Below are 25208 nucleotides of genomic sequence, written 5' to 3' on the forward strand. Positions count from 1 at the left end.
CTAGAACAATATGTTGTGGATCCAACCAGGGATCAGGCCATTTTGGATCTGGTAATGTGTAATGAGGCATGTTTAATAAATGATCTCAGAGTAAAAGATCACCTAGAAAACAGTGACCATGGCCAGGAACTTACCTATGTCGGGCGGGCTGGGCGGGAGTGGAGCCGATCGCTGCCCGCGCTTGGCAGCGCGCTGCATTTAACGTGGGCGGGCCAGCCAATTAAGGCCTGCCCAGCGTGATGCACAGCCAGTAGTGCTACCTGTGCGGGCAGGGAGAGGAGGGAGAGTCGGGCATGCGCGCAGAAGAGCGTAGGAATCTCCCTGAGGCACGGATAGTACAAATTTTTAATAAATGATCTGAAAAATTATTTAAACATGTCCCTCCTGTGACAGTGTCACATGAGCTGGGATATGTTTGTGCATCTCGCAAATTTTATTTAATTATTTTATTAAACTTTCAGGAAACCTTGTCCTGCCCGTGGATAAGGTTTCCTGAAAGATGCGAAGGCTGCTTGGGCTCTTCGCCTGCCCGCCAACCTTAAGGTTGGACGGGCAGCGCTGTTAATTACCTTAATTAGTTTCCTAATGGCCTTAATAGGCCTTTGACAGTTCGACGAGCACGCAGCTGCCTCCGGTGTGTGCCCGCCAATCGAAATATCTAAATGATGCGCGATGACATCGGGATGCACGTCCAACGTCATCGTGCATCATTTTGCACGTCGGCATGTATGGCCTGCATCCACATGCCAACGGCAATATTCTGGCCCATAAAATGGTAGAATTTAGCATTCAGTTTGAGAGTGAGAAACTTGGGTCAGAAACAACTGTACTAAACTTAAATAAGGGCAATTACAAAGGAATGAGGGCAGAGTTGGCTGGAGTGGACTGGGAAAGGAGTTTAGCAGAAAAGACGGTTGATGAACAACGGCAGACGTTTAAGAAAATAGTTCATGACTCACAACAAAGATATATCCCAGTGAGGAAGAAGGATTCTAGGGAGGGGATAAACCAATTATGGTTAACCAAGGAAGTTAAGGATAGTATCAAATTGAAAGAAAAAACGTACAATGTGGCAAAGATTAGTGGTAAGCCAGGGGATTAGGAAAGTTTTTAAAACCAACAGAAGTTGACCAAAAAAAGAGGGAGAAAATAAATTTCGAAGGTAAACTAGCAAGTAATATAAAAACAGACAGTAAGAGCTTCTTTAAATATATAAAAAGGAAGAGAGGCGCCAAAGTGAACAGAGGCCCCATAGAGAATGAGGCTGGTGAAATAATAATGGGGAACCAGGAAATGGCAGAGGAGTTGAATAAATACTTTGCATCAGTCTTCACAGAAGAAGACGCTAATAGCATTCCAAAAATATAAATAATAAATGGGCAAAAGGGGGGGGGGGAGGAAATAAATACAATAACCATCACAAAAGGAAAAGTACTAGGGAAACTAATGGGGCTAAACACCAATAAGTCCCAAGTTTGTGGATGACACAAGGGAAGGCAAGTGGTGAGGATGACACAGAGTCTACAGAGGGATACAGACAGTTTAAGTGAGTGGGAAGAAACTTGGCAGATGGATTATAACGTGGGAAAATGTGAGGTTATGCACTTTGGCAGGAAGAATAGAGGAGCTGAATATTATTTAAATGGAGAAAGACTGCAGAAAGCTGCAGCAGGGGAGGCGATGGGGTAGTTGTATTCTAGTAATCCAGAGACCCAGGTTTGAATCCCACCACAGCAGATGGTGGAATTTGAATTCAATAAACAAAAACCATCATTAAAAATGATTGTCGATTGTTGTAAAAGGAAGGAAATCTGCCATCCTTACCTGGTCTGGCTTACATGTGACTCCAGACCAACGTGGACTTTTAACTGCCCTTAGAACAAGGGCAATTAGGGATGGGCAATAAATGCTGGCCTAGCCAGCAATGCCCACATCCCATGAATGAATTTTTTAGAAAGCACAGAGGGATTTGGGGGTCCTCATGCATGAATCCCAAAAAGCTAGCAGACAAGTTCAACAAGTAATAGGGAAGGTAAATGTTGGCCTTTACTTCAAAAAGAATGGAGTATAAAAAGAGAAGAAATCTTGCTAAAACTATACAAGTTAGACCACTGTGAACAGTTTTTGTCCCCTTTGATGGAGGCAGTCAAGAGAAGGTTCACTAGGTTGATCCCAGGTATGGAGGGATTTTCTTATGAGGAGAGGTTGAGTTGGTTGGGCCTGTACTCATTGGAGTATAGAAGAATGAGAGGCAACCTTATTGAAACATAAGATTCTTTGGGGGGGGGTGGGGCTTGACAGGGTAGATGCTGAGAGGTTGTTTTCCCTTGTGGGAGAGTCTAGGACCAGAGGCATAATCTCAGAGTAAGGGGTTGCTCATTTAAAACAGAGATGAGGAGGAATTTCTTCTCTCAGAGGGTAGTTAATCTGTGGAATTCCTTCCGATAAGAGGGCTGTAGAGGCTGGGTCGTCTAGCATATTCAAGGCTGGGATAGACAGATTTTTAATCAGCAAGGGAATCAAGGGCTATGGGGAAAAGGCAGGAAAGTGGAGTTGAGGGTATCAAATCAGCCATGATCTCACTGAATGGCGGAGCAGACTTGATGGGCCGAATGGCCTACTTCTGCTTCTACGCTTATGGTCTTATAGTCTTATCAATGTACAAAAAAAAATTTACCCAGTGTTATAAGAACAAGTGAAAACATCCTTGAAATATTAAGAGATTAAGGGCCAGGATTTTCCAGCCCCACCATGGCAGGAAAATCCTGCCTAAAATTTCAACCCAAGAGTAGCCTGAAACACAGAAGTCTAAAATAACTAGAGTGAGAAAAAGGTAACAGAAGTCCTAGAATTGTAACAGACTTTATATGACCTAAAAAAAATTTAAATGAAAATTACCTTTTTGACTGAAGATGTGACAAATCAATAGTTGTGTCAGGATAACTAAATTCTACATTTTTTTCATCATCTTGATCTTCCTCAACCTTCTGGGGATCGCCAGAATCTTTCAGATCAGCTTCCTTTTCATCTTGTTTGTCTGATTCATCTTCAGTATTGTCCTGTTGACCCTCTGCAACCCCTTGTATCTCTCCACACTGGTTGTTTTCAGGTTCTGTACTTGTCTCTTCATCGTCATCACTACTGCTCTCACCATTGTCTTGTTGACCCTCTGCAATCCTTTGCACCTTTTCAGACTGGTTGTTTTCAGCTTCTGTACGGGTCACTTTGTCGTCATCACTGCTGCTCTCATCATTGTCCTGTTGACCCTCTGCTACCACTTGTACCTCTTCAGACTGCTTGTTTTCAGCTTCTGTACCAGTCTCTTTGTTTTCATCACTACTACTTTCATCATTGTCTGATTGGGCTTAACGAAATAATTTAAGAAAAATACATAAACCCATAAATCATAGTTAAGTATAAGATTAACCGAACAACTCACATTCTGGAAAAGAAGCTAAAAAATTAGACAAGTGTTGGACAGATTACCTGCAAAAATAAAACATTCAAGCACAGAAAGTTAAGTTTGACACACCCATGGACAAAACCAGAAAAGAGTGATACAAAGCGCATCAGTTACCAGGGGCTTGGTGGAGCACATCATCGAGATGTTAAAGCAAAGTTACAGATACCTCAAACAATAATAGTTTGCCCTGCAGTACAACCTGGCCAAGGTATCCACTGCGGTGTGCACAATTTTACCAAAGTGGAATTACCAATATTGTGGGGCGGAAAATGGAGCATATAGCCTTCTGTTAGCCAAGGTTAAATGGTAACATTCTGCCTGTGGCCATGCTCCAGCATATTCCTCCTTGGCAGCAGGATAACTTTTAAGGAGCTAAGTATGCTTTAAGGGCATTAAAATGGGTACTGCATTATCAGCGCCAAGAGCTGATACAACTGGCAGGCTGGTAGTTTTAAAGACACAGAAAAGGAAAATCGTGTGAATTCCCTCTAATTTCACCCACTGCTTAATTTACCTTGCCAACAGTAGGTGTAAAATTAAATGAAAAACTAATACTGGCTTTTTCTAGTCAGAGGAACAGTATGATGCATGAAAATATGGGAATCAATAGCTTAATCAAATCTACCAATAACTTGATTTGCACAAACTACCTTCCTTTAAAAGATGTACAGGCACCATGAAAAATGCTTGACAAATTCTTTTTTTGCACATATAACCAAACAGCATGAAATGTATTGCGATTTTCACATGGTTACTACAAGTCACAGAATTTTTTTTTCTACAAAAAAAAAAATTGCTGAATTCAATTTTAAGGTCAGGTTGAATAAATAATTTCTCTGGAAGCTCTTCAGAATCTTCTGTCGTAAAATTTTTTGTATGGCCTTTCTTGTATTACCTAAAGGTACAGTATCCTCAGAAAAAAGTTCAGATGTGCTGCTAGTTACTGTCTCCATGTCTTCATCCTGCACTTTTACCTTCCGTTCACCTATGTGCCTCCACACAAATTGATCATCAACCTAAGTACAAGCAAACCACAGCACCTTTAAAACCTAGTTGAGAAATAGTAATTAAACATCAAGCAAGATTCATGTATATGCTCTAGTCCTGATTACCTTACAGTCAAAATACAAATTTCCAAAAGACAAGATGAGCTTAATCCTAATGAGCAGGATAATTAAGAAATAAAATGAAATTGGGAATTAGGTTGCAAAGTGAATTAGCATAATTCTGATCCTGGCAATAATGGGATGGAAATGCTTTCTTTCTGCTGGCTGCAAGAGTTCTACATGGTATGATTTTAGACAACCTCAAACAACTCCTATTAGGCTTGGACTTGCACCTCAAAACTGCCTCTAATTTGGCACTAAGCGGAATTTCACTCCAGAAAGGCCACATCGTGTGGGAAATGGAAATGAGGTTGGAGCTGAATCACAAGAGTAAAGACAGCATTACTAACATAATTGGGAAGAAAATTCAAAATACCAGAACTCATCAATGTTGAACAGTTCTGGCAACCTTCCATCTACGAAAGATGATTGACAAGCAGCAAATAAATCCATTTCAGATAGGGTGTCTTCATATTGTGCATCTATGCCGATGGCTATAGAGGGCAATCCTTGAGAGGCACATTCTTCCACAAATGCTGCACATGAAGCTACTAAGTATGATTGTAGGTTGTTGTTTTCGGCGCTAACGTCTGTTGCCAAGTCACTGTACCCACTGGTCACCATGGTGGTGCACACCAGCCCACAGGAAGTGTCGCCATTTTCCTCTGTTGTCCACTAGTAGGCTTTCTTGTCATGCTTGCAAGCACCCTTGAAGCAGATCTTTGGGCATCCTAATGCTTGCCCAGTTCCAGCTACCTCGCTATACTGAAAGTCCTTGGGTATGCAACCGTCTTCCATTCTGCAGACTTACCTGAGCCAATGAAGCAGCCTTTGTTTGAAGAGCGCTAACATAATTGGGAGCTCTGCCTTTGAGAAAACTGCGACATTTGTATTTTTGTCCTGCCCAGGTATACCCAGAATGTGCTGCAGACAGTGAAGATGGAAATTGTTGAGCTTATTTTCATGATAACTGTAAGTCGTCCATGTTTCAAACCCACACAGCAAGCTGCTGAGAAACAGGCCTTATTACCTATCAGCTTGATCCTAAGGGCCAGCTTGATGTTATTCCATGCATGTCTATATAATGCCACAAGTGTGAGGACAACAGTTTCAATCACTGAAAGTGTCAGGGCAAGTAAAGAAAGAGATTAAAAAGACAAACTAGAAAGTGGGGGGGAGAAGGGAAGAGTAAAACTCTAAGAAGTATGACTAATGGGAAACAAAGCAGCAGGTTAGCGTGTGGGGGGGTGGATTCAACTTCATGAAAAATTATGAAAAAACTGATAAGAAAGGAGAGCCCAGGAGAGGCTATTAAAATCTCCGGAACACAAAATTGACAGAGTGTTTGGAAAGGGCTAGGAATCTAACTTCAAGCTCATCAGATAAAGGGACAACAATGAGAAAGGGGATGGAATATACAGGACTGAAGGTGTTGTATCTGAATGCACGCAGAATACGAAATAAGGTAAATGAGCTTGTGGCGCAGATTGAAATTGGCAGGTATGATGTGGTGGGCATCACAGAGACATGGCGGCAAGGGGATCAGGACTGGGAGCTAAATATCCAAAGATATACATCCTATTGAAAAGATAGGCAGGTTGGCAGAGTGGGTGGGTTTCCTTTGTTAGTAAGAAATGAAATTAAATCGATAGCAAGAAATGATGTAGGGTCAGATGATGTAGAATCTGTGTGGGTAGAGTTGAGGAACCTCAAAGGTAAAAAAAACCATAATGGGAGTTATGTACAGGCCTCCGAACAGTAGTCAGGATGTGGGGCACAAGATACACCAGGAGACAGAAAAGGCGTGTAAGAAAGGCAAGGTTACAGTGATCATGGGGGATTTCAATATGCAGGTAGACTGGGAAAATCAGGTTGGTAGTGGATCCCAAGAAAAGGAATTTGTGGAATATCTACGAGATAGCTTTTTGGAGCAGCTTGTGGTGGAGTCCACTAGGGAACAGGCAATTCTAGATTTAGTGATGTGTAATGAGGCAGATTTGATAAGGGAGCTTAAGGTGAAAGAACCCTTAGGAGGAAGTGACCATAATATGATAGAATTTACCCGGCAATTTGAGAGGAAAAAGCTGGAATCAGATGTAATGGTATTTCAGTTGAATAAAGATAACTACAGAGGCTTGAGGGAGGAGCTGGCCAGAATTGACTGGGAGATGAGCCTAGCAGGAAAGACAGTGGAACAGCAATAGCAGGAGTTTCTGGGAGTCATTTGGGAGACATAGCAAAAATTCATCCCTAGGAAGAAGAAGTAGCCTAAAGGGAGGACGAGGCAACCATGGCTGACAAGGGAAGTCAGGGACAGCATAAAAGCTAAAGAGAAAGCATATAATGCGGCGAAGAGCAGTGGGAAACCAGGGGATTGGGAAGCCTACAAAGACCAACAGAGGACAACTAAAAAAGAAATAAGGAGGGAGAAGATTAAATATGAGGGTAAACTAGCCAGTAATATAAAAGAAGATTGCAAGAGTTTTTTTAGATACATAAAGGGTAAGAGAGAGGCAAAAATGGACATTGGGCCGCTGGAAAATGACACTGGAGAAGTAGTAGTGGGGAACAAAGAAATGGCGGAGGAACTGAATAGGTATTTTGCGTCAGTCTTCACGGTGGAAGACATGAGTAACATCCCCAAAGTTCAAGAGAGTCAGGGGGCAGAGGTGAGTATGGTGGCCATTACCAAGGAGAAGGTGCTAGGAAAACTGAAAGGTCTGAAGGTGGATAAATCACCTGGACCAGATGGATTACACCCCAGAGTTCTGAAGGAGATAGCTGAAGAGATAGTGGAGGCTTTAGTGGTGATCTTTCAGGAATCACTCGAGTCAGGGAGGGTCCCAGAGGACTGGAAAATCGCTAATGTAACCCCCCTGTTTAAGAAGGGAGTGAGGCAAAAGACGGGAAATTACAGGCTGATTAGCCTGACCTCGGTCGTTGGTAAGATTTTAGAGTCCATTATTAAGGATGAGATTTCAGAATACTTGGAAGTGCATGGTAAAATAGGGCAAAGTCAGCATGGTTTCATCAAGAAGAGGTCATGCCTGACAAATCTGTTAGAATTCTTTGAGGAGGTAACGAGTAGGTTAGACAAAGGAGAGCCAATGGATGTTATCTACTTGGGACTTCCAGAAGGCCTTTGACAAGGTGCCGCACAGGAGGCTGCTCAGTAAGATAAGAGCCCATGGTGTTAGAGGAAAGGTACTAGCATGGTTAGAAGATTGGCTGTCTGGCAGGAGGCAGAGAGTGGGGATAAGGGGGTCCTTCTCAGGATGGCGGCCAGTGACTAGTGGAGTTCCGCAGGGGTCAGTGTTGGGACCACAACTTTTCACTTTATACATTAATGTAAAAGATGAAGGAACTGAGGGCATCCTGGCTAAGTTTGCAGATGATACAAAGATAGGTGGAAGGACAGGTAGTATTGAGGAGGCGGGGAGGCTGCAGAAGGATTCGGACAGGTTAGGAAAATGGGCAAAGAAGTGGCAGATGGAATACAACGTGGGGAAGTGTGAGGTCATGCATTTTGGTAGGAAGAATAGAGGCATAGACTATTTTCTAAATGGGGAGAGAATTCAGAAATCTGGATTGCAAAGGGACTTGGGAGTCCTAGTCCAGGATTCTCTTAAGGTTAACTTGTAGGTTGAGTCGGTAGTTAGGAAGGCTAATGCAATGTTGACATTTATTTCGAGAGGACTAGAATATAAAGGCAGGGATGTGCTGCTGAGGCTTTATAAGGCTCTGGTCAGACCACATTTAAAATATTGTGAGCAATTTTGGGCCCCATATCTCAGGAAGGATGTTCTGGCCCTGGAGAGGGTCCAGAGGAGGTTCATGAGAACAATCCCAGGAATGAAAGGCTTAACATATGAGGAACGTTTGAGGACTCTGGGTCTATACTCAATGGAGTTTAGAAGGATGAGGGGGGATCTAATTGAAACTTACAGAATACTGAAAGCCCTGGATAGAGTGGACGTGGGGAAGATGTTTCCATTAGTAGGGGAGACTAGGACCCGAGGGCGCAGCCTCAGAGATGAGGAGAAACTTCTTTAGCCAGAGAGTGGTGAATCTATGGAATTCATTGCCACGGAAGGCTGTGAAGGCCAGGTCATTGAGTGTATTTAAGACCGAGTTAGATAGGTTCTTGATTGGTAAGGGGATCAAAGGTTATGGGGAGAAGGCGGGAGAATGGGGTTGAGAAACTTATCAGCCATGATTGAATGGCGGAGCAGACTCGATGGGCCGAATGGCCTAATTTCTGCTCCCATGTCTTATGGTCTTATTCGGGATCCTGGAATTTATAATTAGAGGCATAGTGTACAAAAGCAAGGAAATGATGATGAATGATCTCAACTAGAGTATTTTGTCCAATACTGAGCAATGCACTTCAGGAAGGATGTGAAAGCTTTAGAAAGAGTGCAGAAAAGATTTACAAGAATGGTTCCATGGATGATGGACTTCAGTTACGTGGATGGATTGGAGAAGGTGGGGTTGTTCTCCTTAGAGAAGGTCGAGAGGATTTTTGAATGATGATTCAAAATCATGAGGGGGTCTAGCCACAGTAGACAGAGAGAAACTGTTTCCATTGGTATTAAGGTTGAGAACCAGTGGACACGATAAAAGGTGATTGGCAAAAGAACCAAAGGCAACCTGAGGAAAAACATTTTTATGCAGCGAACGATTAGGATCTGGAATGCACTGTCTGAGGTTGTGGCAGAGATAGATTCAATCATGGCTTTCAAAAAGGGGTGCTGGATAAGCACCTGAAGAGAAAACAAAAACAGAAATACCTGGAAAAACTCAGCAGGTCTGGCAGCATCGGCGGAGAAGAACAAAGTTGACGTTTCGAGTCCTCATGACCCTTCAACAGAACTAAACGTTGAAGGGTCATGAGGACTCGAAACGTCAACTTTGTTCTTCTCCGCCGATGCTGCCAGACCTGCTGAGTTTTTCCAGGCATTTCTGTTTTTGTTTTGGATTTCCAGCATCCGCAGTTTTTTGTTTTTATACCTGAAGAGAAAATATTTGCCGGGATACAGGGAAAGTATGGGGTCCTGCGACTAGCTGAGTTGCTCTCACAGAGAACTGGCACAGACACGGCAGGTCGAATGGCCTCTTTCAGTGCTGTAACCATTCTATGAACAATTCGGAGTGCGCCAACAGTTGCACTAACAACTAATTTTAGATAATCAGTCAAGCTCGTAACATAGCTCACTTGCACTTGCTAGAAACAACATACGTTCATATGCAAGACCCGTTCTCTGCAAACAAAAGGAATATGTTCAGGCTTTGCGTCTTTTTTGAATGACCTGGGAGCTTGGGGAGTCTACAGTTCCCTGTTGCTTTATCCATGACAATGCCTCGGCTCGACTCGACTTGCCAACCAATCAGCATCCTTTTCTCCTGTAGTATAAACTGTTGTGATCATTTGAAATTTGGCGTTCTTGCGTTGGTCCCGATGAGTGCAAGATGAAAAGCTTCGGCAACGTTCTATGATTCTACCTATTTCATTCAGTTTTCAGTCTGTGCTAGGAGAACCAAAGGGGAAGGTGTTCCTGTGGAAGCTCCCTGCAGTCCCAAACAGGCTGCACACCACAGGCCCTCTACCTCCCATATTAACTGTAGCACTGTACAGATACACTTGTTGCACAATGATTTGCTATGATACTTCAGTATAGTTGCCAAAGTTAGTTAAGGGGTCTAACTATACTATATTTTTATTTTTTATTTCATCCCAAATTTCTAGAATATGTTAATACATTACCTTAAACAAAAAGCCAAATCCCATCATAAGATAGGAAGGTGGGAGGTAGTTCTTTTTACCTAGATAAATGAAAAAACATTATTTGGGAGATCAAGTAAATACAGTAAAAATAATAAAGCACTTGCAAATCATTACTCAAAAGAATATCAGGTTTAAGAGAAAAGGCTTGCAAATTGTTGTTATGCTAAACACCTGTTGGTTTACCTTAAAACCTGCTGATATTGAACGAATAAAGTTATTTTAGCCAAATCAAAATAATGCACAATCTATCTAGGCTTCTACCTTCACATGGCTATCTGGGAAGGGGATCAAGAGCTTTATAAAGAGCAGTCTTTTATACAACTTAAGATTTATGTATCAAAATATGACTTATAGCTCAACTGTGGTGGAATATCTCAACTGGTTGAAAACCTAAAGTAATGGGAATATCGTACAAGTGATCAAAAATGTCAAATTTCCAAGTCACCAATCAAGATGAATGTCAATAACATTCTACTTACCTCTGATCATGAAACTCCCTGTCGTCAGGTATTCCCCTGTAGGTGCTGTTTTTGATACCTGAAGGTTTAAAGATGGCAAATTTAAGAACATCTTTTTTACATTTATTCATATTTGTTTAAAATAGATGTAAATAAAAATTATAGACCAATGCAGTATCACCAATTAATGCAGCACAACATTCCCACTCTGGCTGTCAAACAGTGAGTTTCTGACTTTACCCAGACTAATGAGTGAAGTTATAGCGGTCAAGGGCAGGCTAATAGGAAGGAGGGAATTTTTTTTTAAAAAAACACCACGAAAGATTGGGGTGAAATGTCACTACACGATATAGTACAGTAGCATTAGTCAGGAGCAAGGAAATGTTCTACAAGGAAAGCTTACAAACGCACAAAAGTAAAATCAAATGAAGTTAATTTTTATTTTTGAGGGACAAGGTTGCTATGGCTCAGCCACACAATTTCCAGATCAGCGGCTTAAACCATTATACTGACCATCTGGGAAAAATATCATTACTGTCAGTCTCAAAACTAGACAGGCACATTGCAGTGTATGACCATCAGATTACTTTAGAACTGTATTCCTATATTTTATCAACCACTGATGACACAATGTCATTAGTAAATGATTTTGCAGACATCGCTGTGCAACTCTTTTCACAAATTTGGTAAACTGGCCTTTGTGTTACTTTAGGAGAATCACAGCCTTTTTAAATGTAAACTGCATCACAAAGCAGCAAGAGAACGTTGCACTCTCAATGAGTTTCTGATGTTAACCAAGCCAGGTGCCAGGTGGAGAAGTGACATACCTCATAAGGAGGGTAAGAACTTGAAACAACAGGCATTCTTGTCTAATCTAATTTATCTTGTGGCCATGTAGTGATGTTAGTGTGAGCCAGGAATCAAATATATGGACCAAACAAAATAATCCACTTTTACTTCCTCCCACCAAATTAACTCAAATAAGTGAATACACAAATAAACCTGTTTTAAAATAGGAAATGGAAGCCACAAAAGAGTGGTTGGTGGTGGGGGGGTGGGAAGGGAGAGAAGTAAAAGATAAATAGCTATTGGTGTGGCCACCAGAGAGTGGTAGACTGGTAGAAGACCAGTTCATGCCTGCAATTACCTAACAATGAGTTACCAATCATTGCTATATTGATGTTTGAAAATATCAAGCAGAATCCAGGCACTTGACCAAGCAGAGGGAATGAGAAGGAAAGTAATTCTGCTGCACCTTCTGACGGACAGACATTCATATTGCAGCTGAGCACATGCTGATGCTCTCTGCTGGGAATAAAGTGTGGTACAGTGTGTCCAGAGGGAAAAGGGAAAATGCTTAAAAATAGATTTTAAAAGCAATGTAAAGATATGCAACACAAAACATAACCAGAATAAACTGTACAAACATACAATTTTATCTTTTCATATGCTCTCATTTATGCTCATTTTGATTATTGATTACTGAGCCATCACTACATATAACGCCCAACTTGGCCAGGACTACTGCAGCATTTAAAAAATGAAGTGAAAATAATTTGCAGATGTTTGTTTTCTACAGAATATATTACCGAATAAATCTTACTTTGATAAATACTACATTAAACATCTTCACTGACATAAAATGGTAAATTTTCTTCTTCTTCACCCAGGCCATATTGTGGCGGAGTGAATTGACTATTCCATTTGTATCCCACTGATTTCAATAGGCAGACAATTGCTTTGTCAGATAAAAGCAAATTACTGCAGATGCTGGAAATCTGAAACCAAAACAGAAAATGCTGGAAAAACTCAGCAGGTCTGACAGCATCTGTGGAGAGAGAAACAGAGTTAACGTTTAGAGTCCGTATGAACCTTCTTCAAAGCTCTGAAGAAGGGTCATATAGACTTGAAACATTAACTCTGTTTCTCTCTCCACAGATGCTGTCAGAGCTGCTGAGTTTTTTCAGCATTTTCCACTTTGTCAGATTACTGACCAGGCGATGAAAAAGAAAACCTGCCCCACAATATTTAAAGTTATGTGTTAGCTATGTCTCATGTGTGATCACAATCTCGTCCATGTCAGAAGGTTGTGGATTCAAGTCCCACTCCAGAGATTTAAGCACTGAGAGATTGCAGCACTGCTGAGGTACCATCTTTCGGATGAGACATTAAACAGAGGTCCCGTCTTAAATGAATGTAAAAGATCACTATTTTAAGACAAGCAGGGGAGTTCTCCCCAATTCTCTGGTTAATATTTATGCCTGAAGCAACATTACCAAAAACAGAATATTATCTCGTTGTTTGTGGGATCTTACTGTATGCATTTTGGATGCTGTGTCTCCTACACTACAACACTGACTACACTTCAAACCTACTTCATTAGTTGTAGAATGCTTTGGGATGTCCTAAGATTGTGAAAGGCACCATTAAAGTGAAGGTTGTTTTCTTTCTATTGTACTCAAAAGGTTAACTATGATTTTTAACTACTGTCGTCTAATCTGGGGATCTCAAGTGCAATACGGCAAAATAAAACTCCATTGTGGCTGATTACCTGATTATGATAGACCCACCAAGCACTAGTAATTACACGTGCTTCCCATGCAGCACTGTAACAAACTGCCATTGTGCCAGCTTCTGTCAATGTACGCGGAGGAATTGGCTCCCCTGTATATAAAGAATAATATCAATAAGGCTGTTCATGGGAAAAAAAAGTAGCAGAAAGATCAGTTGCAACATTGAATAGTAAATGAATTGACCTTTTTGGTTCTTGATGACACAGCTGGTGGCACCATGAAGGTCAGCATGTACATAAATATCACCTAGAAAATAAAATCAAAATGATGAAAAGAACCACCATTAAAATAACGTTAAAAAAATAGCAGTGCTACAAATGGCCTCAGTGATCATAGGTACAGGAAGGGGTGAAAATGGTTAAAGTTCCCGATTACTATTTCTATTGACAGTAACGGTCAATGGAGTACAATTGTGTGTACATTAAATAAGGAAGATGCTTAGTTTTAACGCACTTTTGTTTTGAATAATTTGTCAACATTTACCATTTTGGCTCACAAGGATAATAGCCATGAACAGGTATTGGAGGATGATGGGCGAGAGGAAATCTGTACAATCAGTTGACATGAATGGGATTTTACAGATTTCCCAGAAAATGTGCATACAGGTCCACATTTAATTTCCTGGAACCCCAGGAGATTTGTACAGGCCTGTGGAAATCACAGTAGGCACAGATTATCACATCTAAACAAGCAGTCAATGCTTTCAGAAGAGGTGGCGTGGGGAGAAAAATGCCCTTCTCAAAGCAGTTGAAACACAAAAATGAGGAAGCAATGCTTCAGTTCTACAAAGTCAGACCCCCAACTGGAGCTGCATCCAGGTTTGGGCACCAAACCTCACAAACCTCAAGCCTGCAATACAGGCTCACCAAAATGAGATCAGAGCTTAAGAGGTTGTTATGTAAACAGTTTGCATAAACTTAATTTACAAATATCACCAGTATTCCCTTGAATTTTGAGGTTTGAGGAATGAAGCTTTAAATGATAAAAGGATTCAATAGAGTTGATGCAGAGAAACTACTTCCTCTGGTGGAGATGGTGGCGTAGTGGTATTGCCACTGAACGAGTAATCCAAAGGTCTAGGCAAAAGGTCTGGGAAGATGGGTTCAAATCCCACCATGGCAGCTGGTAGAATTTAAATTTAATTAAAAATCTGGAATATAATGCTAGTCTCAGTGTCCTGGTGACCACTATCATCAATTGTTGTAAACACCCATCTGGTTCACTAATGTCCTTTAGGGAAGGAAATCTGCCATCCTTACCCTGTCTGGCCTACATGTGACTCCAGATCCTCAGCAATGTGGGTGACTTCAGTCAAGCAAGCCAGAGTTCAAGGGTAATTATGCAACAAATGCTGGTCTTGCTAGTGTAGCCCATATTCGAATAAAGAGTTTAAAAAAAGGAATCCAGAACAAGGCATATAATTTTAAAATTAGAGCTATGCCGTGTACGAATGAAATCAGGAAGTACTTTTCTACACAAAGTGTAGGGGAAATCTGGAAAGGTACGGATTAGCCATGTTCTAAAGGAATAGCAGAACATGTTCAACAGGTTAAATTGGCATCTCTGTTCCAATGTCCAGATGTTATAGAAGACTTGTAAATACTACAAGAGTTATTAAATACTTAAGCTCCTGTTAAGCAAAGTTGGTAGTGGTTGAATCACCATCAGCAATTTCTACTAAAATATATATATCATTTGCAATTTAAAAAAAATTTTAATAAATGATTCAATGTTATTTACAAAACTACCATTTGGAGAACTATAGAAGTAATTTCTCTGCAGTTTTTTTTTTACATGGTTCACATCTGCTAAACCACTAATGTTTTATATACTATGAGTCAATCTCCCCCGCTCCCCCCAAATCACCTTATTTTTTCCACTTTGCAATTCAGAATTCATAAATAGCTCTCATCAAAGCATCAGTATGTAAAATATTAAATAGTATTGAAGCAAATATCTAGCTCATGGTTCATGTTTAGAGGTGATTTTTAGCTCTGGGAAGATTAAAATTTAACTGTAGGAAACGGGATAAATGCAACACAAGTAGCTTGGAATCCATGGCTTTTAAGGGAATTTAGAGGCTAGATCTAGACAGAGTTTTAACGAGATTTTGTGACTCACAGTGGACACTGACATCTAGGTGGGTTGTTGAGAAATCTGTGGGATCTATCTTGGTTGCATCTGCCATTTAATGTGCAGTGCGGTGTGTTCGACCACAGTTTGCCTGTTAATTCATATTTACCTTAAGTTATTTCTAAATGTTAAAGCATAAGATAGACTGTAGAGCGTTTTGCTTTTCTGACTTTGTATAGTAAAGTTTATTTTCTTTATTTAAAACTGTGGAATCTTGTGGCTTTATTCTCTTAGTGGGTAACTGGGATTTCAAACTTTGTTTACTTTAAACAAAAGGCTAACCAGATTGTAACATTATCAATAGGTAAGGAAAACCCATATTACTAGTTTAGCTTGGCATTACTCTCCCTGGCCACTACTGAGGCTGAGCCAGACAGTTCACACCCTGGTATCCTATTTGAGCCTGAGATGAGCTTCCAACCCCATATCCATTCTATAACCAAGACAGCTACTTCCAACTACATGATACTGTCTGTCTCTATCCCTGCCTTAACTCTTCTGCTGCTCAAACTCTCATCCATGCCTTTGTTACTTCTAGACTTGACTACATATACTTAAGTTCATTGAAACTCTACTGCCTGTATCCTAACTTGAACCAAATTCCATTCATTCACCTATGTGCGCTCATGTTTGGCAACACTCCGATTTTAAAATTCTCAGCCTTGTTTTCAAATCCCTCCATGGATTGTCCCTCCCAATCTCCGAAAATTCTAGCTCTCTACTTTCCTTCAATTCTGGCATCTTGCTCATCTCGGATTCCCTCTGCCCCATCATTGGGCACTATGTCTTCAGCCGCCTAGGTCCTAAGCTCTGGAATTCCTCTGTAAACCCCTCTGCCTCTCTCTCTTTTCCTATAAAACACTCCTTTGTGGACACTCCAATGGTCTCGTGATCACCCTCTTCCACCTTCCATATACATTAAGTCTTTAAAGTTGAATTTGTTTTCAGTATTTTTTTGTTAACTACAATTATGATCCATTCTAAATCTTGTGCCACCTCTTCTGTAACCACCTCTTCCAATATCTCTATCTGTGGCTCTTGTCAAATTTCGTTTGGTAATGCTCATGTTGAAGCTATTTGGAATTATTTACTACATTAAAGGTGCTATTTAAATGTAAGCTGTTATTGTTTCCACCAAGCAGAATCAAATACCATAATGGGAGTTGGTGAAACGTAAACTTAGAAGAGTTAAGTCAAGAAAAACGTCTTTATTCAATGCCTGATAATCTACTGAGCTTATGTAACAGAGACAAGAACATTATTCAAAATTAGAGGGCTTGTTGGGAGAATTAATTTACTGGACGAATGAGCTTTGAATCTGAATGCAACTCAGACTCTTCTGTTCTTAATCCTCTTTTCTAGAGGATGCCTGGCACAGTTTAAACAACTTATCCCAATTCCCTGGCGATTTTGCATTATGCATCGACCACACAGAATTGTGTGTCAATAAATGTGGATGCAAAAAAACAATAGTCGCTGGAAAAAGAAAACAAGCAGTACATACAAACCTGATTTAAGATATCGCTTGACAATCAACTCATTTTGCTGCTGATCTCGACCTGCTATTACGAGGTAGTTTTCACTGCTGATAAACCACAAGAATTTCTCAAACCTATCAAAGAAAACACAAACCAATAATAATTAACCATGATAAATTAAAACCATTTTCTCTCACGTTTCAACCTAGCCTATTATAACAGACAAATTGGAAAGCTAATAGCAAATCTTATACAGCCCAGAGTTAAAAGGATTCACTACAAATTTATAAAGATAATGTTTCAGACACAGGAGTTAAATATACCTTCTTACATACTTTAAAATATTTGTACCAAGAATCTATCGACCTCTGCCTTAAAAACACTCAAAAGACTCTACTTCCACTGCCTTTTCAGGAAGAGAGTTCCAAAGACTCATGGCCCCCAGAAAATAATTTGCCTCATCGCCGTTTTAAATAGGCAACCCCTTATTTTTGAACAGTGACCCCTGGTTCTAGATTTTCCCACAAGAAGAAACATCCTCTTGAAGACCCCTCAGGATCTTATATGTTTCAATCAAGTCACCTCTTACTCTTCTAAACTCCAGCGGAGACAAGCCTTGCCTGTTCAACCTTTTCTCACAAGACAACCCGTCCATTCCAGGTATTAGTCTGGTAAACCTTCTCTGAACTGATTCCAACGCATTTACATCCTTAAATAAGGTGACCAATACTGTACACAGTACTCCAGATGTGGTCTCACAAGTGCTCTGTATAACTGAAGCATAACCTCCCTACTTTTGTGTTCAATTCCCCTCACAATAAATGGTAACATTCTATTAGCTTTCCTAATTACTTTCTGTACCTGCATACTAGCCTTTTGCGATTCATGCACTAAGACACCCAGATCCCTCTGTATCTCAGAGCTCTGCAATCTCTCACCGTTTAAGAATAAAAAAGCATATTACCAAATGGACAATTGCAGTTTAAAAAAAAGCACTGAAAACAAATTTAATTTTAAAGACTTCAAACAGATGAGTGGCATCCGTACTATTTCATCAATATCCAATCTAATAACACATTGACCCCGATTTTACAGGACTCACTGCTGAGCTTGAAGAAAGCTGCCCACAAAGATCAAGTGATCTTTGTGGCACGGGTTTCCCCTTTCCCAATGTCAGTTTGCAACTGGTGCTAATTCAAGGGGAACTTCAGGCATCTACCAACAACTTGATACCATCAAGCAAGGTAAACAGTGAATCACATTGAGGTATGCTCATAGACAGTAAACTACGAAGTAAAAGGCAATGATATTTTCAAGTTTAATGAAAAGCTTCAGAGGAAAAACCAGTATGGTTGGAGCATACACATGGGATTAATGTCGAACCTGAAATATCATAAACTTTAAAAAGAAACATCTTAAATAGTGAATTACCATAATGGAGAAATTTGATATTTCAAAAATATAGAAATACTTTTCACGGCCAATGAGGCAGTTCCGCAGAGATTATGGACATAGTACGCCATTAAAAACCCAACTGTACCTTATTCAACAAGGTGCAACCTATTGGAGGAAGCCCTAGAGGAGCATAGAATGTGTAAGGGGGAAACTTAAAAAGGAAATTAGGAGAGCAAAAAGGGGGCATGAAAAAACATTGGCAGGTAAAATAAAGGAAAATCCAAAGTTATGTTACAAGTACATTAAGAGTAAGAGGATAACTAGGGAAAGAGTAGGGCTCATTAAAGACCACAGTGGTAATGTGTGTGTGGTGCCGGAAGACTTAGGCAGGGTTCTAAATGAATACTTTGTGTCTGTGTTCACAAGTGAGAGGGACGATGACAGGCAGAAGGACTGTGATATAATTAAAGAAATTAGCATAGAAAGGGAGGAGGTTCTAGGTGGTCTGGCAGGCTTAAAAGTAGAAAAATCTCCAGGCTCGGATGAAATGTATCCCAGGCTGCTGAGTGAGGCAAGGGAGGAGATAGCAGGGGCGCTGGCAATAATTTTCAATACCTCTCTGGCCACAGGAGAGGTGCCAGAGGACTGATGGACAGCCAATGTGGTACCATTATTCAAGAAGGGAGGAAGGGATAAACCAGGGAACTATAGGCCAGTCAGTCTAACCTCAGTGGTAGGGAAACTATTGGAAGCAATTCTGAGGGACAGAATTAATCTACACTTGGAGAGGCAGGGATTAATCAAGGACAGTCAGCATGGTTTTGTTAAGGGGAGGTCATGTCTGACCAATTTGATTGAATTTTTTGAAGAGGTGACCAGGTGTGTAGATGAGGGCAATGCATTTGACGCAGTCTACTTGGACTTCAGCTTTTGATAAGGTCCCGCATGGGAGACTGATAACGAAGGTAAGAGCCCATGGGATCCAAGGCAATTTGGCAAATTGGATCCAGAATTGGCTGAGTGGCAGGAAGCAGAGGGTGATGGTCGAGGGGTGTTTTTGTGACAGGATGCCTGTGTCTAGTGGGGTTCCACAGGGATCGATGTTGGGTCCCTTGCTGTTTGTGGTATATATAAATGATTTAGACTTGAGTGTAGGAGGGTTGATCAATAAGTTCGCGGATGACACGAAAATTGGTGGGGTGGTAAATAGTGAGGAAGATAGCCTTAGATTACAGGAGTATATAGACGAGCTGGTCAAATGGGCTGATCAGTGGCAAATGGAATTTAATCTGGATAAGTGTGAGGTGATGCACTTGGGCAGGACAAACCTGAGGTGTCAAATAGGTGACCCTATTATCCTATGAAAGGAATCTGTCATCTTTACCTGGTCTGGCTACATGTGACTCCATAAGAAATAAGAGCAGGAGAAGGCCATATGACCCTCGAGCCTGATCTGCCATTCACTATGATCATGGGTGATCTTGGGCTTCAATTCTACTTTCCTGCCTGCTCCCCGTGTCCCTCAATTCCCTGGGAGACCAAAAATCTGTCCATCTCAGCCTTAATTATATTCAATGATGGAGCATCCACAACCGTTTGGGGTGGAGAATTCCAAAGATTTACAACCTTCTGAGTGAAGAAATTTGTCCTCATCTCAGTCCTAAATGATCAGCCTCTTATCCTGAAACTGTGCCCCTTTGTTCTAGATTCGCCAGCCAGGGGAAACAACATCTCGATATCTACTCTGTCAAGCCCCTTCATAATCTTGAATGTTTCAATAAGACCTTTCATCTTTCCAAAATCCAGAGAACATAAACCCAATTTACTCAGTTCTCATCCCACAGCAATGTGACTGACTCTAGAAAGCCACTCAGTTGTATCAAAACATTACAACAAAGGTGAATAAGAATAAAACTGGACCGATGATCCAGCATTGACCTAGGCAACTGGATATGACAAAAACATACCCTGCCCAATTCACTCTCCTCAGTAATATCTAGGAACTTGTGCCAAAATTGGGAGAGCTGTCCCACTGGCTAGTCAAGCAACAGCCTGACATAATCATACCTTATAGCCAATGTCCCAGATACCTCCATCACCATCCCTTGGTATGTCCTGCGCCACCAGCAGACCAGACCCAGCAGAGGTGGCAGCACAGTGGTGTACATGTGGGAGGTAGTGGCCCTGGGAGACCTCAATCTGATTTCGGATCCCATGGAGTCTCATGGCAACAGGTCAAACAAGAGCAAGGAAACCTCCTGATGATTACCATCTCCTGCCCTTCCTCAGCTGAATATGAATTAGTACTCCTTCATGATGAGCACCACTTGAAAGAAGCACTGAAGGTAGTAAAGGCACAGAATGTACTCTGGGTGGGGGACTTTAATACCCGTCACTAAGAGTGGTTTGGTAGCTCCACTACAGACACAGTTGCCTGAGTCCTGAATGACTTAGCTGCCAGACTGGGGCTGCAGCAGCTGGTAAGAGAACCAACAAGAGGGGAAACTTACTTGACCTCGTGTTCATCAATGTACCTGGCACAGTTGCATCTGTCCATAACAGTATTGGTAGGAGTGACCACCACATGGTCCTTGTGAAGATGAAGTCCTGTCTTCATGCTGACGATACTGTCCATCGTGTTGTGTCGTACTACCACTGTGCTAAATGGGATCAATTCAGAACAAATCTGGAAGCTCAAAACTGGGCATCCATGAGGCAGCATGGATCGGTCAGCAGCAGAATTCTATTCAACTGCAATTTGTAACCTCATAGTTAAGCTTATCCTCACTCTACCATTACTATTAAGCCAGGGAGTCAACTCTGGTTCAATGAGGAGTGCAGGAGAGCATGCCAGAAACAGTGCCAAGCATACCTCAAAATGAGGTGTAAAAGTGGTGAAGGTACAACACAGGACTACAGCATGTGAATGACAGAGCAGAGTGATTGCACAACCAATGGATCAGATCAAATCTCTGCAGTCCTGCCACGTCCAGCCATGAATAGCGGTAGGCAATTAAACAACTAAACGGAGTCAATGATAGGGGAGCCCAGCATGTCAGTGCGAAAGCCAAGGCTGAAGCATTTGCAACTATCTTCAGCCAGAAGTGCCAGGTGGATGATCCATTTCAACCATCACCAACATCATAGAAGTTCGCTTTCAGACAATTTGCTTCACCCCATGTGCTATTAAGGGCTGAGGGCACTGGACCCTGACAGCATCCTGGCTGTAGCACTGAAGATGTGTGCTCCAGAACTTGCCACACTCCTAGTCAAGCTGTTCCAGAACAGCTAGAACGCTGGCATCTACCTGACAATGTGGAAAATTGCCCAGATATGTCCTGTCCACAAAATGCAGGACAAATCCAATCCAACCAACTACCACCCCATCAGTCTACTCTCAATCATCAGTAAAGTAATGGAAGGCTTTGTCACAGTGCTATCAAGTTGCACTGACTCAGTAATAATCTGCTCATTGGTGCTCAGTTTGGGTTCCGTCAGGGTCACTTGGCTCCAGACCTCCTTACAACCTTGGCTAAACATGAGCAAAAGAATGAAATTCTGGAGGTGAGGTGAGAACAATGGCCCTTGACATCAAGGCAGCATTTGACATATATGGCATCAAGGAGCCCTAGCAAAATTGAAGTCAGCAGGATTCGAGGGGGAAAACTCTCCATTGGTTGGAGTCATATCTTGCACAAAGAAAATGACTGTTATGGTTGTAGGCCAATCATCTCAGTCCTAGAACATCCCTGCAGTGTCCTAGGCACAACTATCTTCAGCTGCTCCATCAACGATCTTACCTCCATCACAAGATCAGAAATGGGGATGTTCAATGATGATTGCACAGTGTAAAGTACAATTTGCAACATCTCAGGTACTGAAGCAGTCCATGCCCCCATGCAGCAAGACCTAGACAACATTAAGGCTTGGGCTGATAAATGGCAAGTGACATTCACGCCGCACAAGTGCCAGGCAATGATCATCTCCAACAAGGAAAAATCTAACCATCACCCCTTGACATTACCATCCCTGAATCCCCCATCATCACCAATCAGGGGGTTACGAATGACCAAGAACTTAACTGTGATGTAGTACTCTCTACTTTCCTAGATGAGTGCAGCACCAACGCTCGACACCATCCAGGATAAAACAACTTACTAGGCCAGAACCTTATCCACTTCCTTAAAAATTCATTCCTTCCACCACTGGCACACAGTGACAGCAGTGTGCACCTTCTACAAGATGTGCTGCAGCAACTCAACAAGGCTCCTTTGACAGCACCTTCCAAAACCATGGCTCTACCATCTAGGACAATGGCAGCAGATGCCTAGGAATACTGCAACCTGTAATTTCCCTCCAAGCCATATACCATCTTGACATGGAAATATGTCACTGTTCCTCAACTGTCATTGGGTCAAAGTCCTGGAACTCCCTTCCTAACAGAACTGTGGGTGTGCCTATACCACATGGACCACTGTGATTCAAGAAGGCAGCTCATCATCACCTGCTCAAGGGCAACTAAGGATGGGTAACAATTGCTGGCCTTGCCAGCACACTCACATCCCATGGAGGAATTAAAAAAAAGAATGATTCATTGTTTTGTAGGGTTTCTAAGCAATGGCTCATTTGCTAGCAATGACTGGTCATTCATCCATCAAGTGAGCTTGAGCGCCAACTGAATATTATATTTGGTGCTTTGTACTAACCAAACCAAACAATGATTCGCCTAGTGTTAACTTGTCTGCCTTTAATTAAAGAAATTTAAAAATTACAGGTGCTTAAGATATCTAGTCCAGATCACAAAGCAGATTCATTGTTATATGCCCGAGTCCCACTATTGCGATAGCAGGTACAGATAAATAGGAGTCAACTTCTGTATAAAAGAAGGCAAAAAGAATGATTAAGGCAGTGACTTACACCACTGAATCCTCGAAAATAGGCACAGCAGACCCAAAATTGCAACACTGATGCATGAAATGTCACATAAATGCAGGAGTGGGGGTGGGTTGCAGATGTTCATCGTCTGAAATCAGGCCAATCAAAGGGAACTTTATACTGAAGTTAGCCTTGCTAAATGTTTGATGTCAATACCAAGTGCGTGAAGTAGGAACCCATTCAGCTTCCCATCACAGCCATCCCTCATGCTTCACTGATGTAATAACTTGGTCTCTTTTGTTGACTTCTTCACTCTCCTCTCCCTTTGAAGAGGCACCTGACCCTCCCAGTAATAGCACTGTGAAGATTAGGAAACGGCTGTTTGGGGAAAATATAGATACCAACCCAGATCCTCTAACATTGTTTTATGCACCACAACAACCTGGAAATCCACATTTAAAATGCAGTTAAATCATTCCCATGTGAGGTTTTGCTTAAATCACTTGTTTTAATCAGGAATGCAAGTTAGTTTTCTTGCCAAATTTACTTAAATCCATTACTCCCACCCTGAGTCAACTGTATTAGTCACGTTGGTGTTATTCCCAGTCTGTCTTAATCAGAACCACCTACTTTTACTCTAGCCCACTTAATAACTGAATTATCAAAGACTGAAGCAGTGTGTCCGATTATTAGTCCAATTCAGCAAGCACTCATTCTACATGTATACAATACATACCACACAACCTACCAATACACTTTTCGCGCCTTCTGAATTGTAATGACTGTCTGCACTTCTTTTAGTGTTCTTTTTGTCTTCTTTTCTGCTGATTTAAATGCCTAAAAGAAAAACAAATTAAGAACAAATTATAAATAAAAAAAATTGAAGGTTTTTTAAAAAATTAACTGATTTAATTTAGCCATTTTGAATCCGAAATCTGTAGTACAAGTAGACATCAGTTTATAATGAGTTAGAATAATTAAATTGAAAAAATGAAATTCCAACATGGTCTCTAGACCAAATGGGATACATCCTAGAATAATGAAGAAACTTAAAAGATATGGACAAGGTTCCAGGCAATATATCTTTAAAGAACTCCATAATCCTAATTTTTAAAAAGGAGCAAGATGTTTATTGAACAATCAAAGGGTGAATAAGTGGCCCTTGCTTGGAGTCAAAATTAAATTCTCTGGCACTAATGACATAAAGACCAGAATTAAAGATAAAATCTCTCCTCTCCACCCCAATTTATTTTCTTATTCACAGATGATGGGGTAGCAACATTTGAAGGTACCTTCCTGCCGTACAGAAAGAAAACAAAATCAGAACTGAAGTTGTCACTAGGTCACTCTAATGCACTACGTGGCCAGTCCAAAATTGGTAGAAGTCTGGGGCCAGATCACCTGCCCCTGAACCACAAGGGATCTATAGCCCAGAAAAATCCATACCAGAAAAAAGGGGAGAGAAATAGTGTTGACCTTCTAAAAAGTGAGAGAAATTAATTTGCAATTCCCCACTTCTTGCTTTTCACATTGTTGCTCTAGACACGATGGGAGCGAAATTCAATAGAAGTGCCACTACAGAGGCATACGCCAATTCCCAGGTCAGGCAGTGCCACAGGCCACTACCTGTGCAACCTACGCAGCATTCTTCATTGATAATGTTCTTCTTTCAATGTGGAATATTTCCTACCTTTTCTGCAGCTTCAACTGTCTTCTTTTCCTTCTTTGCTGCATGTCTTTTGTGATCATAGTATCTGCACCAAAATATCATTTGAAAAATAAAACACTTACAACATAGTTAACATATTAACTCCCTGTTAATCACCTGCAATTAATATAAAAACAACAGGCATTAGAACAACTTGTTCCAACTTTTCTATTTTCATTATAGGATGGCTCCTATGACTGTATTCTTCAATTATTATAACTACATTAATATGTT

At 41.1% G+C, this 25208-nt stretch overlaps 1 protein-coding gene across 5 annotated transcripts in view; it reads right to left on the reverse strand.

Moving 5' to 3' along the window:
• The window catches only part of nemf (nuclear export mediator factor), a 212832-nt gene that overhangs the window by 17397 nt on the left and 170227 nt on the right, over positions 1-25208 (reverse strand). For all 5 annotated transcript variants that reach the window (XM_078562356.1, XM_078562355.1, XM_078562354.1 and 2 more), the window contains 9 exons: positions 24957-25020; positions 24015-24103; positions 17027-17130; positions 13569-13631; positions 13364-13476; positions 10834-10891; positions 10334-10392; positions 4359-4479; positions 2899-3364 (listed from right to left, as the gene is read on the reverse strand). In XM_078562356.1, coding sequence (XP_078418482.1) covers positions 2899-3364; positions 4359-4479; positions 10334-10392; positions 10834-10891; positions 13364-13476; positions 13569-13631; positions 17027-17130; positions 24015-24103; positions 24957-25020 — 1137 coding nt within the window. The remainder of the gene's footprint in view (positions 1-2898; positions 3365-4358; positions 4480-10333; positions 10393-10833; positions 10892-13363; positions 13477-13568; positions 13632-17026; positions 17131-24014; positions 24104-24956; positions 25021-25208) is intronic.

Source organism: Cetorhinus maximus, chromosome 18 (genome assembly GCF_964194155.1).
Source record: "Cetorhinus maximus chromosome 18, sCetMax3.hap1.1, whole genome shotgun sequence".
NCBI lineage: Eukaryota > Metazoa > Chordata > Chondrichthyes > Lamniformes > Cetorhinidae > Cetorhinus > Cetorhinus maximus.